The sequence below is a fragment of the Hyla sarda genome (genome assembly GCF_029499605.1).
Source record: "Hyla sarda isolate aHylSar1 chromosome 1 unlocalized genomic scaffold, aHylSar1.hap1 SUPER_1_unloc_1, whole genome shotgun sequence".
Taxonomy (NCBI): Eukaryota; Metazoa; Chordata; class Amphibia; order Anura; family Hylidae; genus Hyla; species Hyla sarda.
Window position 1 is genome coordinate 216,495 of NW_026607570.1, and position 19,548 is coordinate 236,042.

At 44.5% G+C, this 19,548-nt stretch overlaps 1 protein-coding gene across 1 annotated transcript in view; it reads right to left on the bottom strand.

The window, feature by feature from the left end:
* Positions 1-19,548, bottom strand: part of LOC130297916 (uncharacterized) — a 203,106-nt gene that overhangs the window by 66,614 nt on the left and 116,944 nt on the right. The window contains 2 exon segments of the mRNA XM_056550764.1: positions 6,524-6,696; positions 15,752-16,329. Of these exon segments, the coding sequence (XP_056406739.1) occupies positions 6,524-6,696; positions 15,752-16,329 (751 nt within the window).

A 19,548-nucleotide genomic window follows, 5' to 3' on the forward strand; every position in this document is an offset into this window, starting at 1 on the left:
CCACTGTCCATGTTATCCAGGTAATACCAGAAGCCACGAGTGGTGAGAAGAGGGAAATGGTGGACAAAGTGTCTGAGGACTCTTCATCATCCAGTAGATGTGACCTGTCATGGTCGGAGGTCAGGAGGTCACTGTCCTATGTCACACACCTTCTCTTACCATCTTTTAATTATAGTCAGTTATTCTGATGCCATCTAGGTGTTTACCCCGACCACTGGAGGGCGCCAAATATCAGGACTCCAGACAATAAACAGTTACACATATAAGGGATTTGGTGACACCGCACTGGAATCATTGATAAAGGGATCATCCATCTGGGATATTTCCACACAGGATCGAGACCTTCTGCCTCCTACTAATCCCAAGGATTTCCTCACATTATCACCTTCTATTATATACATACGTATACGCTTATTGTGAGCGGCTTTACCTCATCTCACCTTCTCTCATAGTGGACTGAGGACATCTAGACCTGATATTCCTTCATTGTATGTATCCCACTGCGAACAAACCATTGTGCCTCCCCTCAGGGGTTGTAAAGACTTTTCTGACATGGTCACATGACACTTCTCTGTGCTTTTCGTACTTTAGTTCACATAAAGCGTTGGAGGGATCATAGTTGAATGCGCGTCACACTGGGAATTATTGTCCAGGAATATTACGTAATTGTCCAGAATCCGGGCAGAAAGCCAATCTGGTCTCCAGGGTTGGGACGACACTATGTCGGGAGTTTGAATCCTGACGTGGATGTTGTCCCTCCAGGTACCCACGTTATGGATCCTTTTCATCTGGAACACATTGTTTGTGGTAACAAAGGGGATGGAAAAGAGGAGCCGTGTGCTTACAGGACCTGCGATGATGTCACCGTCATGTGATCAGTCACACGGAGGAGGAGGAGTCACATGATCAGGGGCTGCTGCTCTGAGAGACCTGCTCTGTATCTGCTACATGCTGGAGGTGTAGGACCTGTGATGATGTCACAATCATGTGACCAGTACATTTGGGGGTAAAGTTTAGCAGTAAAGATGTGACTGTGGCTGAAGGACCTGTGGGGAGGATCATGTGACATGAGTGGGCGGAGCTCAGCAGTGTTGTCGAGAAGATATTGTAGTTGAAGGACCTGTGATAATGGTCATGTGACAGCAGAGTCCTGCATACACTGAGCAGATGAGCCTAGAGCAGCAGCCCCTGATCATGTGACTCCTCCTCCTCCATGTGACTGATCACATGACGGTGACATCATCGCAGGTCCTGTAAGCACACGGCTCCTCTACAGATACAGGTATGTGTGTTCTCTCCCTGTCAGGATTCTCTTACCTCCCTCCAGCAGCACAGATGGTATATTCCTCCCCCCGCACACTGGTATGACCCATGCATTGTACTGACAATAAAACCTTACAAGGGTTAATCGCACCCCCTCCCCTATATAGAGGCCGATCCCCTCATCCTGTGATTTCTCCTTTGGGGATTATTTTTATGTATTTTTTGTGTTTTTTACTATAATATAATTTTATCTTTGCTCCTGGTGAGAGAAGGGTTAATATATTGTCTTGTTTCTGCTGCTGTTTGTGTTATTCTGCCATCTTTACTCATTTCCTATATCTCCGCCCAGTTGGCCCCCAGCTAGAAGCCCCGCCCTCCTGTCCTTGTGGCCCTATTCCTGTTATGTCTTTACCTCTAATATGTCAGGTTCTTCTTCTCCTTCTGGTTCTCTCCCCGCGGTGTCCACATGTCTCCCCGGCCGCCGCCGCCATCTTGTAGAAGGAGGTTTATGGAGAACTGGGCCGACTCCTCTGTGGATCCAGGCTCTGCCCACACCCCCCCTCCCATAGACATGAATGGGGGGGGGGGGGGGGGGGGGTGGCTGTGACATCAGGAGGGGGTGTGGCTGTGATATCACGAGGGGGGGTGGCTGTGACATCAGGAGGGGGGGTGGCTGTGACATCAGGAGGGGGTGTGGCTGTGATATCACGAGGGGGTGTGGCTCTGACATCATGAGGGGGTGTGGCTGTGACATCACGAGGGGGTGTGGCTGTGACATCATGAGGGGGTGTGGCTGTGACATCACGAGGGGGTGTGGCTGTGACATCATGAGGGGGTGTGGCTGTGACGTCACGAGGGTGTGTGGCTGTGACATCATGAGGAGGTGTGGCTGTGACATCACGAGGGGGTATGGCTGTGACGTGACACAATGAACCCTTATAAAGGTGACTCCGCCCCCAGACATCTTCTCCTCTCTCTGGGGGAGGGGTCAGACATTGATCTATAGATAAAATATAGTAAAATGATACATTAACCCTTCATCTCCCACATCCTATAAATCTTCCCATCTCCTCCGGCTCTGGTGTCCAAGGTGATAGATTAGTCGCCATCCATGAGTCTCATGATAGATTCTACCAGACGTGGCCCCCGTGGATGTGATTCCAGGATCCTGTGGAGTCGCCGTCCTGTTGTGTCCTCCAGCGTGTTCTCTGCTATATTGCTGGGTCATGTGATTGGTCGTCCATTCCCGCCTTATGCTCCTCCCCCCTTGTTTCCCTTCACCCTCTATCCTCCCTTTTCCTTCTCTTTTCTTTACGTTTACCTTCTTGTCTTTCTTTTCGTGTTCTCGGTGTTTGTTCTTCTGTATTTGATTCTTTGCCGCCGAAGATTCTGAAAGATTTTCTGGTAAATTTCCGAGGACGTCATCATAGAGGAGAACTCATCCGAAATCATTGTGACTATAATGTCTCCTCAGATGTTTCCCCAGATTATCTACAGGAAATGGATTTTATTTCTCCATAGAATCTGGTGCGGTTTATCATCGTCTCCTCTTCTTCCCTTCAGGTTTCTCCAATCCAGGATCCTCTGCTGATATCTTCTATATAAGAGAATTCTCCTGGATGACCCATCAACCATAGAGAGAGACAGGAACAAGATGGCCGACAGGATCATAAACCTCACCCTACAGATACTCTTCCGGCTTACTGGAGAGGTGAGGGATTCTGGGAGTGATGTCACATGACCTCATTCTTATCTATGTAATAACAGATGGATATGACTGGAGAGGTGAGGGATTCTGGGAGTGATGTCACATGACCTCATTCTTATCTATGTAATAACAGATGGATATGACTGGAGAGGTGAGGGATTCTGGGAGTGATGTCACATGACCTCATTTATATCTATGGAATAACAGATGGATATGACTGGAGAGGTGAGGGATTCTGGGAGTGACGTCACATGACCTCATTCTTATCTATGTAATAACAGATGGATATGACTGGAGAGGTGAGGGATTCTGGGAGTGATGTCACATGACCTTGTTCTTATCTATGTAATAAATGGATATGACTGGAGAGGTGAGGGATTCTGGGAGTGATGTCACATGACCTCATTCTTATCTATGTAATAACAGATGGATATGGCTGGAGAGGTGAGGGATTCTGGGAGTGATGTCACATGACCTCATTCTTATCTATGTAAGAACAGATGGATATGACTGGAGAGGTGAGGGATTCTGGGAGTGATGTCACATGACCTCATTCTTATCTATGTAATAACAGATGGATATGACTGGAGAGGTGAGGGATTCTGGGAGTGATGTCACATGACCTCATTCTTATCTATGTAATAACAGATGGATATGACTGGAGAGGTGAGGGATTCTGGGAGTGATGTCACATGACCTTATTCTTATCTATGTAATAACGGATATGACTGGAGAGGTGAGGGATTCTGGGAATGTATGTAGTTATATTAATGTGTCTCTCCATACACAGGATTACACAGTAGTGAAGAAGTCCTCTAGTGGGCGCTGTCAGGCCCCTGTGTGTGAAGGATGGGGAAGAACCCTGAGCCCAATCCCGGGGCCCCCACCTCACTCCCTGATACATGAGGAAATGGATGAACAGAAGATCCTAGAACTCATCAACAAGATGATGGAGATGCTGACTGGAGAGGTGACCCTGCTGGGACATTATACAGTAATGGAGGGGTCTGGTGATGACTGGAGAGGTGACACTGCTGGGAATGCTGGGACATTATACAGTAATGGAGGGGTCTGGTGATGACTGGAGAGGTGACACTGCTGGGACATTATACAGTAATGGAGGGGTCTGGTGATGACTGGAGAGGTGACACTGCTGGGACATTATACAGTAATGGAGGGGTCTGGTGATGACTGGAGAGGTGACACTGCTGGGAATGCTGGGACATTATACAGTAATGGAGGGGTCTGGTGATGACTGGAGAGGTGACACTGCTGGGACATTATACAGTAATGGAGGGGTCTGGTGATGACTGGAAAGGTGACCCTGCTGGGACATTATACAGTAATGGAGGGGTCTGGTGATGACTGGAGAGGTGACACTGCTGGGACATTATACAGTAATGGAGGGGTCTGGTGATGACTGGAGAGGTGACACTGCTGGGACATTATACAGTAATGGAGGGGTCTGGTGGTGACTGGAGAGGTGACTGATGGGACATTATACAGTAATGGAGGGGTCTGGTGATGACTGAAGAGGTGACACTGCTGGGACATTATACAGTAATAGAGGGGTCTGGTGATGACTGGAGAGGTGACCCTGCTGGGACATTATACAGTAATGGAGGGTTCTGGTGATGACTGGAGAGGTGACCCTGCTGGGACATTATACAGTAATGGAGGGGTCTGGTGATGACTGGAGAGGTGACACTGCTGGGACATTATACAGTAATGGAGGGGTCTGGTGATGACTGGAGAGGTGACACTGCTGGGACATTATACAGTAATGGAGGGGTCTGGTGATGACTGGAGAGGTGACACTGCTGGGACATTATATAGTAATGGAGGGGTCTGGTGATGACTGGAGAGGTGACACTGCTGGGACATTATACAGTAATGGAGGGGTCTGGTGATGACTGGAGAGGTGACACTGCTGGGACATTATACTGTAATGGAGGGGTCTGGTGATGACTGGAGAGGTGACACTGCTGGGACATTATACAGTAATGGAGGGGTCTGGTGATGACTGGAGAGGTGACACTGCTGGGACATTATACAGTAATGGAGGGTTCTGGTGATGACTGGAGAGGTGACACTGCTGGGACATTATACAGTAATGGAGGGGTCTGGAGAGGTGACACTGCTGGGACATTATACAGTAATGGAGGGGTCTGGTGATGACTGGACAGGTGACACTGCTGGGGCATTATACAGTAATGGAGGGGTCTGGTGATGACTGGAGAGGTGACACTGCTGGGACATTATACAGTAATGGAGTGGTCTGGTGATGACTGGAGAGGTGACACTGCTAGGACATTATACAGTAATGGAGGGGTCTGGTGATGACTGGAGAGGTGACACTGCTGGGACATTATACAGTAATGGAGGGGTCTGGTGATGACTGGAGAGGTGACACTGCTGGGACATTATACAGTAATGGAGGGGTCTGGTGATAACTGGAGAGGTGACACTGCTGGGACATTATACAGTAATGGAGGGGTCTGGTGATGACTGGAGAGGTGACACTGCTGGGACATTATACAGTAATGGAGGGGTCTGGTGATGACTGGAGAGGTGACACTGCTGGGAATGCTGGGACATTATATAGTAATGGAGGGGTCTGGTGATGACTGGAGAGGTGACACTGCTGGGAATGCTGGGACATTATACAGTAACACCACTGGAGGGGTCGGGGTGATGACTGTATCATTGTGTGTCAGGTTCCTATAAGGTGTCAGGACGTGGCGGTCTATTTCTCCATGGAGGAGTGGGAGTATGTAGAAGGACACAAGGATCAGTACAAGGATCAGGTCATGATGGAGGATCAGCAGCCCCTCACATCAGCAGGTAATAGACATGACTATATACACACGGCCTCTCATTATTTGTATGTAAAGAATGAATTCAGTCTCTGTATGTGTTCCCTACAGTCAGATCCAGTAAGAGAACAGCACCAGACAGGTGTCCCTGTCCTCTTGGTAAGCAGAATATGGAGGACATTACTACAGGGAAAGATCTGATCTATATTAATACTACAGACATAAAGAAAGAAGTAGAGACAGATGTGAGCGGTGATAAGCAGTATAAGGAGGACATTCCTACAGGGAAAGCTCTGACCTATATTAATCCTACAGATATAAAAGAAGAAGATACAGATGTGAGCGGTGATAAGCAGTATAAGGAGGACATTCCTACAGGGGAAGATCTCATCTCGATTAATGCTACAGACTTAAGGGAAGAAGAAGAAGAGACAGATGTGAGCAGTAATGAGCAGTATAAGGAGTACATTCATCCAGAGAAAGATCTGATCTATATTAATACGACAGATATAAAGGAAGAAGAGACAGATGTGAGCGGTGATGAGCAGTTTAAGGAGGACATTCCTACAGGGAAAGATCTGATCTATATTAATGCTCCAGACATAATAGTAAAAGTAGAAGAAAAGGCAGATAGGAGCAGTGATGAGCAGTATAAGGAGGACATTCCTACAGGTAACCGCCCAGGTGAGTAGTAATCACTAAACACAGAGAAGGGTCACAGATTCCATTCTGTCACCGGCTGCAATAATATTTTTCGAAAGTATTAGTGTAACTGGAATCTTTGGGACTTCCGGGCAAACAGGTGATGTCTTCCTGGAGTCGTTCTCTTCCCTTTTGTACGCTGAGCGGACTCATGTTGCAGTAACTCTGCATAGATCCCATGTCTTTAATTGTCCTGGACACTTTCTTCTGCCCCAAAGACCCCAAAAAGCCTTAGTTCAGTTAGCCCAGCTATAGGTCCTACCAGGGGTCAGTCAGCGACAAAGAAGCTGCAAACTTATGTCCGAACCGCTACACAAGATGGCGCTGGTACCTTCCAAAGAATCCTGAGGAGAGGGGATAAGTGTCTGATTGTGGGGGTCCGACCGCCGAGACCCCCATGATCTCCTGCCCTACACCCCAGATCTCTCCAGGCACAGGTGACCTCCGCTCCGTGCAGGGATTACTGTCGACCGCCCCACCAAGAGGTGCCCGACATGTCTCTCCATGAATCTCTATGGGAGAGACGGAGATACACAAACGGGATGCCAGGCAGGAGATGGCGGGGATCTCAGTGGACGGATCCCCCAGTGATCAAACGTATATCCACTATCCACAGGACTCGAGGCCACTGTAGGACACCCAGCAAGTTCCGTGCATGAGCCTTTTTCTGATGAATGGTATGTGCACTGGTCTTTAAAGGGGTACTCCGCCCCTAGACAACTAGGGTCTGATCACAGGGGTCCTGCTGCTGGGAGATCTATGGAAGAGCCGGAGATACAGGGCCACACCCCCTCCATTCATGTCTATGGGAGGGGGCGCAACAACACGAGGGGGCGTGGCCGTGACGTCACAACCACTGCTCCAGGAATCTGCCTTTTGTTTAGAACGCAGGGTGCTGCGGGAGATCCTGGGGGGCCCAGCAGCCGGACCCCACGATCAGGCATCTTATCCCCCATCCTTTGGATAAGATGTCTAGGACCAGAGAACCCCTTTAAATCCCTTCATTCTTTCCCTCTGATACGAAAATGTTCCGGTTCGGGTCACCTGTGTGGGTCCAAATGGAGGTATAGGTGCGGCTGGCGAGCCGAGAGCGAAAATCATTAAAAATAAAGGTTCCCCTTATAACTTGTTTCCTGGAAAATTTCACTAACTTTATTAGGACATAAGTCTTTCTATACACATTAATAGACAAAAGACCAAAATGTGATACTGTCTGCCTAGACAGGATAGGGGACAGGTTATAGATCGCGGGGGTCCGATCCTTAGGACTCCCCGCGATCTGAATGGGGCCCTGGCAGTCTGTCGGAAGTGGCCGTTCCCAACCCCACAGGATGCCGCGTCCGACACACCTACTCCATGTATTTCTATGGGATACTTTGAGGGGGCGTGTCGGCCACCGCTCCATACGGAGGTTGGTTCGCTCCCTTCAAGCAGACTGCCAGGGCCCCATTCAGGAGATCGCTGGGAGTCCCAAATGTCGGACCCCGTGATCTATAATGTATCCCCTATCCCACTGGTTCTTTTTTGCCTGAGTTCCCCTTAACAGCCCATTCCCAAAAAATTGTCCCCCCATATTAGAGACATTTGTAATAATTATAGTATAATTCATATACTTTCCTCTATAACAGGCCCCTGTTCCTCCCCCCAGTCCCTGATTTACAGGTGACGTCTTCTCTAACCGGAGTTGTTTACTTTTCTTATGTTCACTATCTGGCCTAGACCGCCATGAAGATTTCTCCAAGACGTCTCCACAGAACCAGACAAACAGACATTTTAGGCTCCTTTCTGCAGTACAATACCCACCTATTTACTAACTCCCCATGTTTATTGTCACACACAGTAATAGGACCCGCATTGTGTTCCCATAAAGTTGTTAGGTCCCCCTCTGTGCCCCCAGATATAGCTGTAGGCCCCCAAACTGCCCCTATATATAGTTGTAGGCCACCATACTGTCCCCATATATAGCTGTAGGCCACCATACTGCCCCCATATATAGTTGTAGGCCACCATACTGTCCCCATATATAGCTGTAGGCCCCCAAACTGCCCCCATATATAGTTGTAGGCCACCATACTGTCCCAATATATAGCTGTAGGCCCACATACTGTCCCCATATATAGTTGTAGGCCCCCATACTGCCCCCATATATAGTTGTAGGCCACCATACTGTCCCCATATATAGTTGTAGGCCCCCATACTGTCCCCATATATAGTTGTAGGCCACCATACTGTCCCCATATATAGCTGTAGGCCACCATACTGTCCCATATATAGCTGTAGGCCCCCATACTGCCCCATATATAGTTGTAGGCCCCCATACTGTCCCCATATATAGCTGTAGGCCACCATACTGTCCCCATATATAGTTGTAGGCCCCCATACTGTCCCCATATATAGTTGTAGGCCACCATACTGTCCCCATATATAGCTGTAGGCCCCCATACTGTCCCCATATATAGTTGTAGGCCACGATACTGTCCCCATATATAGCTGTAGGCCCCCATACTGTCCCCATATATAGTTGTAGGCCTCCATACTGTCCCCATATATAGCTGTAGGCCACCATACTGTCCCCATATATAGTTGTAGGCCCCCATACTGCCCCATATATAGTTGTAGGCCCCCAAACTGCCCCCATATATAGTTGTAGGCCCCCATACTGTCCCCATATATAGTTGTAGGCCACCATACTGCCCCCATATATAGTTGTAGGCCACCATACTGTCCCCATATATAGTTGTAGGCCACCATACTGTCCCCATATATAGCTGTAGGCCCCCATACTGTCCCCATATATAGTTGTAGGCCCCCATACTGTCCCCATATATAGCTGTAGGCCCCCATACTGTCCCCATATATAGTTGTAGCCCACCATACTGTCCCTATATATAGTTGTAGGCCACCATACTGTCCCCATATATAGTTGTAGGCCACCATACTGTCCCCATATATAGTTGTAGGCCACCATACTGTCCTCATATATAGTTGCAGGCCCCCATACTGCCCCCATATATAGTTGTAGGCCACCATACTGTCCCCATATATAGTTGTAGGCCACCATACTGTCCCCATATATAGCTGTAGGCCACCATACTGCCCCCATATATAGCTGTAGGCCCCCATACTGTCCTCATATATAGTTGCAGGCCCCCATACTGCCCCCATATATAGTTGTAGGCCCCCATACTGTCCCCATATATAGTTGTAGGCCCCCATACTGTCCCCATATATAGTTGTAGGCCCCCATACTGTCCCCATATATAGTTGTAGGCCCCCATACTGTCCCCATATATAGTTGTAGGCCTCCATACTGTCCCCATATATAGTTGTAGGCCCCCATACTGTCCCCATATATAGTTGTAGGCCCCCATACTGCCCCCATATATAGTTGTAGGCCACCATACTGTCCCCATATATAGTTGTAGGCCACCATACTGTCCCGGTTTGGTGTCCACTGCTCCTCTGGTCTGTGGACCTATTCCTATGGCTCAGAGCAGTAGGTCCCCGGTCTGCAGGGACAGTGGAGCAACAAAGCTGATGGTAGTTCCTGCCCACAGCACCCAGTGCCCGCGCTTCCCCTTTGCTGTCCTCCGCTCCTCGGTGCAGTGATGTCAGCCGACCATTTCTTTCAAACTTGTCCAGACCAGTAACCAGTGGCTGTGGCTGCCATTACTGAGTTTTTTCAAGTACCCCCTGGAGAACTGCTAAGTACCCCTGGGGGAGAACCACTGCTCTATCCTTTGCCTGAATTCTCTGGCTGGCATGAGGATTATAAAGGGGGCGGTTTGGATGACTGCTCCATTATAACCTGCGGGGTCAGGTGGATTGGGGGGCACGGTCATTTGGTCCCTGACCGGCCCCATAGCAGTGATTTTCCCTGAGGCTGTGTCCACATGATTGTCAAAGACGGGTGTCCCTGCTCCTTGTAAGGCAGTGGTGTCAAACTGTGGCCCTCCAGATGTTGCAAACTTCAACTCCCGGATATGCTGGGTTTTGACAAACATTTGGAAGGCCGCAGTTTGAAGACCACCGCACTAAGGGATACCATGAGAGGGAAGCCTTGATTTACCTTTCGGGGACAGTGTGCATCCTCTGTAGGAGGCAGACAAAACTTTTGGTGTCCAGGCATAATGAGAGTTGAAGTTTTGCAACATCTGGAGGTCCACAGTTTGACACCACTGTTGTATGGCTGCTCCGCTATCATAGCAACTATATTTCTTCAGTTTTGCAGTAAATCTTATTTAAAAATGAAGGGTACAAAGTACTATTGCTTAGAAATGCAAAAATGTCCTGGGTTGTTAAGGGGTTAATACTGATAATAAAATCTGTGTTATTCTCTGCAGATTCTTGTAGCAGGAGATCAGAGGAGAATCTTATATCTTCAGATTATAAAGCAGATGATGATATCACACAAGATACATATGAAGAACATTCCATTATCCCAGATACACCCTCAGCCCTTCACAGCCAAGATCTCTCATCTCATCCTTATATACAGGTCCTGTCTTCTCAGTCATCACAGGATGTTCAGCAAAATAAAGGTCACAGAAGGAATGATGGACATCAAAGAGATCATACAGGGAAAAAACCATATTCATACTCAGAATGTGGGAAATGTTTTATTTCTAAATCAAGTCTTGTTAGACATCAGAGATATCACACAGGAGAGAAGCCATTTTCATGTTCAGAATGTGGGAAATATTTTACTCAGAAATCACATCTTGTTCAACATCAAATAACTCACACAGGGGTGAAGCCATTTTCATGTACAGAATGTAGAAAATGTTTTACTCAGAAATCACATCTTGTTCAACATCAAATAACTCACACGGGTGAAGCCATTTTCATGTACAGAATGTGAGAAATGTTTTACTGATAAAGCAAATCTTCTTAAACATCAGAGATGTCACAAAGTGGAGAAACCATTTTCATGTTCAGAATGTGGGAAATGTTTTACTGAGAAAGCAAATCTTCTTAAACATCTCACACAGGGGAGAAGCCATTTTCATACTCAGCATGTGGAAAAAGTTTTACTTACAGATCAACTCTCGCTGAACATGAAAAATCTCACACAGAGGAGAAGCCATTTTCATGTTCAGAATGTGGGAAATGTTTTACTAAAATATCAAATCTTAAAAAACACCAAAGAACTCACACAGAGGAGAAACTATTTTCATGTTCAAAATGTGGGAAATGTTATACTCGCAAACCAAACCTTATCAGTCATCTAAGAACTCACACAGGAGAGAAACCATTTTCATGCTCAGAATGTGGGAAATGTTTTACTTGGAAATCAGCTCTTCTTCAGCATCAAAGAATTCACACAGGAGAGAAGCCAATTCAGAGTAATAAATGATGCAGATAACACATCTATATATTATCCATGTACATAGGATATCTGACATTTATACATATATCATATACTGCATCTCCAAACTTGTTACCAATTGTTAATAAAAGTTTTCTTTTAGAACGTAGTCACCTATCCAGCTCTACTGTATACATACAGCTCAGCTACATGTACATTACACATATACAGCTCTACTGTGTACACATACAGCTCAGCTACATGTACATTACACATATACAGCTCTACTGTGTACACATACAGCTCAGCTATATGTACATTACACATTGTGAGAAGGTGAAAGGGATCATAGTGGATGGACCTGGAGGAAGCCCATGTAAACACATACAAACTCACTGCAGATGTCGTCCTTGGTTGGATTTGAACCTACGACCTCGGCGCTGTAAGGCAAGAGCACTAACCACTCAGCCATCTTGCCGTATAGAAGTCGGCAAGATCTCACAGTCAGCGCTTCATTCTCTGCCCGGGACATGACATCATCACAGTCATCATCGCTATTACCTGGATTACACTGGAGAACTGCTCACTAGCGCCACCATACGGGTGCCAGCCGGTAAGGTAGTCATATCCAAGTGCTCAGGACTCTACCTAATAGTCTGCACATACAATGGGCTCAGGGTCACTTATTCACAGTCCTGGCTACCAGAAAGAGTAAAGACTCCTCTCGCCAAACTCTGTCTGGACACCGGACACTTTCCCTGCACTTGCCTTATAGACTCTGTGTATCAGCTGCTACAAGCAGCCGTGACTCACCACTTATGGCAGACATCAGACATTACACAGTCATCACACCGACTGTGTGTGCGGGGGCCAGTGGGGGCGCCATGTCTCTATCACGGCAGCCAGGTAAGTGGGACTGTGCATTGTCCATCTCTGTACACAGGCCCCTGTCTCCTCCTCTCACCCAGATCAATGTCTCTGCCCCTCAGGGGACTATCAGGCCTCCTGCCACATATTAGATTGGAGAACACTAAGATGGGTCCTACTTGTGGTTGTGTTAGGTGCGGCCAATCCTACCAGCGAAGCCCAAACGGATAACATGTAGATGTCATTCCAAAGGGCTGGACCCCGGGATTTTGTAAACTCTGCCCCCCCCCCAACCTGTTGTGTTCCAAAAGCAATAATAATGTTGGTAGGAATTAGGGTGTGAATCCTAAGCTTAATAAGGTAGGTACCCAATGAGAGTGCGGCTCAGTTTGCCCACAAGGGATGTGACATTGTTTGTCCACCAGCAAAGAGGCTCTGTGGCTCCTAGATGACTGTCCACATCTCACCTACCGTACTCTACTATAACAGCCGCTCTATTTATGGGCCCATGGGGGGGGAGACCTTGTACTTGGGGAGAGGTGTATATGACAAGTGAATGGAAAAGGACCTGACAAGAGAACGACCTCCTCTGCCCGCCCCTCCTCCGCCCTCTCACCGACTAATCATCTTCCTTCTTTTATAATAGGGCAGAAAGGGGGCGGTTACGTCACCTGTTGCAGCTCATTTGCATATTGCACTGGCCCAGCACTCTGATTGGCTGATGCTTTTGACAGTTAATGCAGCCTGCTATGTGCTTGGTGCATATGTGAGAGAGGGAAAGTAGTGTACACAGAGAGCGCCCTCTATGGATACCAACTGAAGGGAATCCAGTCTGATGGTAACCAAGGCTCATTTATAATCCTGTCCTGTCCCCCTTTATGTCGTAATAACTGCGGGAACGTTAAATTATCAAAGGGAATCTCAGATTGGTTTTTCATGACACGTTGTACTTAAAGGGGTTATCCAGGAAAAACTTTTGTTATATATCAACTGGCTCCAGAAAATTAAACAGATTTGTAAATTACTTCTATTAAAAAATCTTAATCCTTTCAGTACTTATGAGCTGCTGAAGTTGAGTTATTTTCTGTCTAAGTGCTCTCTGATGACACGTGTCTCAGGAACCGCCCAGTTTAGAAGCAAATCCCCATAGGAAACCTTCTACTCTGTGCAGTTCCTGAGACAAGCAGAGGTGTCAGCAGAGAGCACTGTGTCCAGACAGAAAACAACTCAACTTCAGCAGCTGATAATAATTGAAAGGATTAAGATTTTTTAATAGAAGTAATTTACAAATCAGTTCAACTTTCTGGATCCAGTTGATATAAAAAAAAGTTTTTTCCTGGAATATCCCTTTAATGTTAGTGGTAAATTTTGGTCCATACATTCTGCATTTTAGTGTGAAAAACACCAAAAATTTCATGAAAAATTTAAAATCTAGCATTTTTTTTTGAATTTCAGATTCTCTACTTGTAAAGTAGATCGCCGCCCCCGCCGCTGATCACCACCGCACACCCGCGGCGCTGTGATCGTGACTGGACGCGATTGTACGTCAATTTGCGGGAACGCACAGAAAAAAATGGACGTCCTATTAAGTCCATTTGTGGGAAGGGGTTAAGGAGCGATGATCGCTCTAGGATGTGTTGTCTTAGTGTTCCCTTTATTGTTTTGTACTTTAAAGGAGCTAAAATATAAGGTAGAGAAATAAATGTATTTAATCGGGGATAACATAGTAATCTTTAGGATGTCCTAACAGGGGGGTGTGAGCACTACACCATGTGACTTCAGGGTAGAGAAGGCTTTACTGAGCATGCTCAGTAAAACCAATGTCCGTTACAATAACGGACATTTCCGGATGTATTTGGTAACGTCCTTCAGCCATAGACCTCAATGTTAAAATATAACGGACGTTAATTTATCCGTTTCTTGAAACAGAAAAATAATGAGTGGAAGTCCCGTCACATGTTCCGTCACCACTAAATTCCGTTAGTTATAACGAACTATTACAGGTCATAACGGATAATAGAAAAATCCCATAGACTTTAATGGGATTTTGTAACAGACGTAGAACATCCTTTTTTTAACATTCTCTAAAGGAATTTCAAACAGATTTATAAAACGGAGTAATTTTGTAGTGTGAAAAGGGCCAAACAGTAATATTCATATTGCCACAATAAAAAAAGATGAATATAAACACTTTATAAAGAGAACAAGAAAGACGACAAAAAAAAAGAAGAAATAGATAGGAAAATAAATACAAAATCCCGACATCTCGCCTAAAACGTAACTAACAATTATTTATAGGGGTACTCCGCTGCTAGACATCTAATCCTCTATCCAAAGTATAGAAGATAAGAGGTCTGATTGTGGGGGTCCTGCTGCTGTTCTAAACATACGCCGGGTTCGTGCAGCAGTGGTGGTGACCTCAGGCCACGCCCCCTCTATTCATCTCTATAGACATAAATGGAGGGGATGTGGCATGACATCACTAGGGGGCGTGGCTATGACATCACTACCACGGCCACCGGCTCCCAGCGGTCTGAACAAAATTCAAGAACGCTTGAGCACAGAAATACCCCTTTACCTAAACAATTATTTAATAGGAACTTCTCTTCAGATTTTACCATATAGAACAAGCGGCAAATATTATTAACGGCTTCTGATTTAGAAAAATGTATTTTATAACCTGATAAAAAAATTACGTAAATAGACGTCAAGACGGGAAACGCTGGTCTAGGGTTTGTGATAAATAAAAGTATCTGCAGCGTCTTATGTTCAGAAGAGACGATCTTCAAGGGAGACGCGCGGATCCTGTCTGATGCCTTGAATTAAAGTCTCTATAATCATAATGAGAAGGGGGCGGGGACAACACTGACGCGTTACATTCCCTATATACAACCTCAGGGACAATATTACATTTATTATAAGTCCAGTGTGCGGAGATGAATATAAGAATAATAAATAATATAAAGAAAGAAAACTTTTATTAACAATTGGTAACAAGTTTGGAGATGCAGTATATGATATATGTATAAATGTCAGATATCCTATGTACATGGATAATATATAGATGTGTTATCTGCATCATTTATAGATCTGAATTGGCTTCTCTCCTGTGTGAGTTCTTAGATGATATTTAAGTGTTGATTTCGCAGTAAAACATTTCCCACATTCTACACATGAAAATGGCTTCTCTCCTGTGTGAGTTCTTTTATGTGGAACAAGATGTGATTGAACACTAAAACATTTCCCACATTCTGAACATGAATATGGCTTCTCCCCTGTGTGAGTTCTTTGATGTACAACAAGGTCTGATTTCTGAGTAAAACATTTCCCACATACTGAACATGAAAATGGCTTCTCTCCTGTGTGAATTCTTTGATGTTGAACAAGACCTGATTTAAAAGTAAAACATGTCCCACATTCTGAGCATGAATATGGTTTCTTTCCTGTATGAGCTCGTTGATGTCCAACACCCCTTCTGTGACCTTTCTGTGATGACTGAGAAGACAGGACCTGTATATAAGGATGAGATGACAGATCTTGGCTGTGAAGGGCTGAGGGTGTATCTGGGATAATGGAATGTTCTTCATATGTATCTTGTGTGATATCATCATCTGCTTTATAATCTGAAGATATAAGATTCTCCTCTGATCTCCTGCTACAAGAATCTGCAGAGAATAACACAGATTTTAATAACTTTAAAGGGGTATTCACATCTTAAAGACCCTATGTAATGTTGTAGTACTTGTCAAAAAACATAGTTGTGCAAATAGTTATAATTACTTTCCTTGAAGTCTTTGAAGGAAACCTCTCCTGCTCTGGACAGTTCCTGACATGGACAGAGGTGTCAGCAGAGAGCACTGTGGTCAGACTGAAAAAACTACACGTCTTTCTGTGGAGCATACAGCAGCTGATAAGTCCTATTCATTTACTTTAATAGAAGTAATTTACAAATCTGTTTCATTTTCTGGCGCCAATTGATTTAAAAAAAAAAAAAAAATAATAATTGTTTTCCACTGGAGTTCCCCTTTAATTACCAAGACCCATTTTCAAATGTCTCTCTATGTTGTATTACCTTTGGGCGCTTTTACTGACTGAAGCGACTCTGATATTGTTTTTACGTGACGTATTGTAGTTTATAGTGGAAAATTAGTTCTCTAGGATTGTGGGGATAAAAAGGTGAAATTATTAAACTTAAAAATCAACAAAAAAATTATGATGTATTGTGGTTAGATATTAACAGAACTATAATGGGACATTAATATAGATAGAATGGGATAGATAAAAAAAAAAGGAATGACAGAAAAATTAAAAAATAAATAAATTAAACATGAAAAAAGTTTAAAAAAATGTATAAAATAAAAAAAAATCTGGTAAAATTTAAAAAAAAAAGGAAATAGAAAAAAAATGTAATTAGTTGAAACATTAAATAAAACGTAAAAAATATAAAATTTTAGGAATAACTTTTTAATTAATAAAAATACAGTAAATAAAATAGAAAATAGTGGAGCTAGTAGTGCGTCTTACCATCTTGCCGCACACACTTAGGGCTCATTCACACGAGCTGATTTATATACATGGTTCTTGCTTCGTGTTAGAAAGGGGGATGGGCTCTTCAATGGGGCTTGCGGCGAGTTTTCCGCATCGGAAATTCCACAGCCGAAAATCTCCTGTGGATAGCCCGCCCCCTTTATAACAAGTAGCGGGAAACCTGCAAATAAATCCTCTCGTGTGAACGAGCCCTTAGTGTGATCCCCATTAGTAACAGACGCACATACTCGCCATTTCCCTACGTTTTCCTCTTCTTACAATTGCTCTGAGCTCAAATTCACCACGTTTTATGCAGAAACTTTACTAAATTTGTAGATTTCATTTGAAAATATATATTTTTCCCTGATGGCCACGTCCCCTTTGTAGGGTTTTCTGAGTAAAGTGGAGAGTTAGTGGGGTTTTTGGATTTTTTTTGTTGGAAATTCTGGCACAACACACATGTGACACAATAAACCCTACAAAATCTACTCGGAAAAGCCTTAAAGGGGTACTCCGGTGAAAAACTTTTTTTCTTAAATCAACTGGTGCCAGAAAGTTAAACAGATTTGTAAATTACTTCTATTAAAAAATCTTAATCCTTCCTGTACTTATTAGCTGCTGAATACTACAGTGGAAATTATTTTCTTTTTGAAACACAGAGCTCTCTGCTGACATCACGAGCACAGTGCTCTCTGCTGACATCTCTGTCCATTTTAGGAAATATCCAGAGCAGCATATGTTTGCTATGGGGATTTCCTTTTACCCTGGACAGTTCCTAAAATGGACAGAGATGTCAGCAGAGAGCTCTGTAGCCATGATGTCAGCAGAGAGCACTGTAGCCATGATGTCAGCAGACAGCTCTCTGTTTCAAACGGAAAATAATTTCCTCTGCAGTATTCAGGAGCTAATAAGTACAGGAAGGATTAAGATTTTTTTAATAGAAGTCATTTACAAATCTGTTTAACTTTCTGGCACCAGTTGATTTAAAAAAAAAAGTTTTTCACCGGAGTACCCCTTTAACCCCAAGGCGGGACATCGCTGCGTCCGCTGATAGGCTGAAGCTCCATGTGACGTGCCGGGCTAACAGGAAGTAAGAAGAATATAGCCCGGGGACCTAACACCTGTACCGGAGTGTACCGGAGCTCCGGGGGCTCGTTGGCAGGTAAGAGAATGTGCGTTTTCTTTCATTTTGCAGCCCGGACGGGATGAAATGAAAAAAGTGCGCGCCGGAGTACTCCTTTAAGGACGCAGAAAATTTTATTTTTTCATTTTTTCCTCCTCGCCTTCAAAAAATCCTAACTCTTTTATATTTTCATCCACAGACTAGTATGAGGACTTGTTTTTTGCGTGACCAGTTGTCCGTTGTAATGCCATCACTCACTTTACCATAAAATGTATGGCGCAACCAAAAAAATACTATTTGTGTGGGGAAATTAAAAAGAAAACCGCAATTTTGCTAATTTTGGAAGATTTCGTTTTCACGCCGTACAATTTATGGTAAAAATTATGTGTTCTTTATTCTTTGGGTCAATACGATTAAAATGATACCCGTCATAACATACTTTTCTATTACTGTTGCGCTAAAAAAAAATCACAAACTTTTTAACCAAATTAGTACGTTTAAAATCCCCCTATTTTGAAGACACATAACTTTTTCATTTTTCCATATAAGCGGCGGTATGAGGGCTCTTTTTTTGTGCCGTGATCTGTACTTTTTCTTGATACCATATTTGCTGATATAAAACTTTTAATACATTTTTTATAATTTTTTTTTTTGAATAAAATGTTATAAAAAAGCAGCTATTTTGGACTTTTTTTTTACGTTCACGCCGCTCACCGTACGGGATCATTAACATTTTATTTTAATAGTTCAGATATTTACGCACGCGGTGATACCAAATATGTATATAAAATATTTTTTTATACTTTTTGGGTAGGGAAATAGGGAAAATGGGGCAATTTACGTTTTTATTGGGGGAGGGGGTTTTTCAAATTTTTTTAACTTTTTTTTTTTACTTTTATCTTTACACTTTAATAGTCCCCATAGGGGACTATTTATAGCAATCACCCCGCTATCTTCAGCCTCCAGAGCGAACATCGCTCCGGGTCTGATGAATCACGATCACGGGGCCTGAGTATTGTGACGTCATGGCCCCGCCCCTGTGTGACATCACGGCCCCGCCCCTGTGTGACATCACGGTCCGCCCCCTCAATGCAAGCCTATGGGAGGGGGTGTGGTGAAAGTCGTGGAGCCGTGACATCACGATACTCCGGCCCTGAGATCGTGATTCATCAGACCCAAAGCGATGATCGCTCCGCAGGCTGGTGATAACAGGGTGCTGCATGAAAGATTGTGG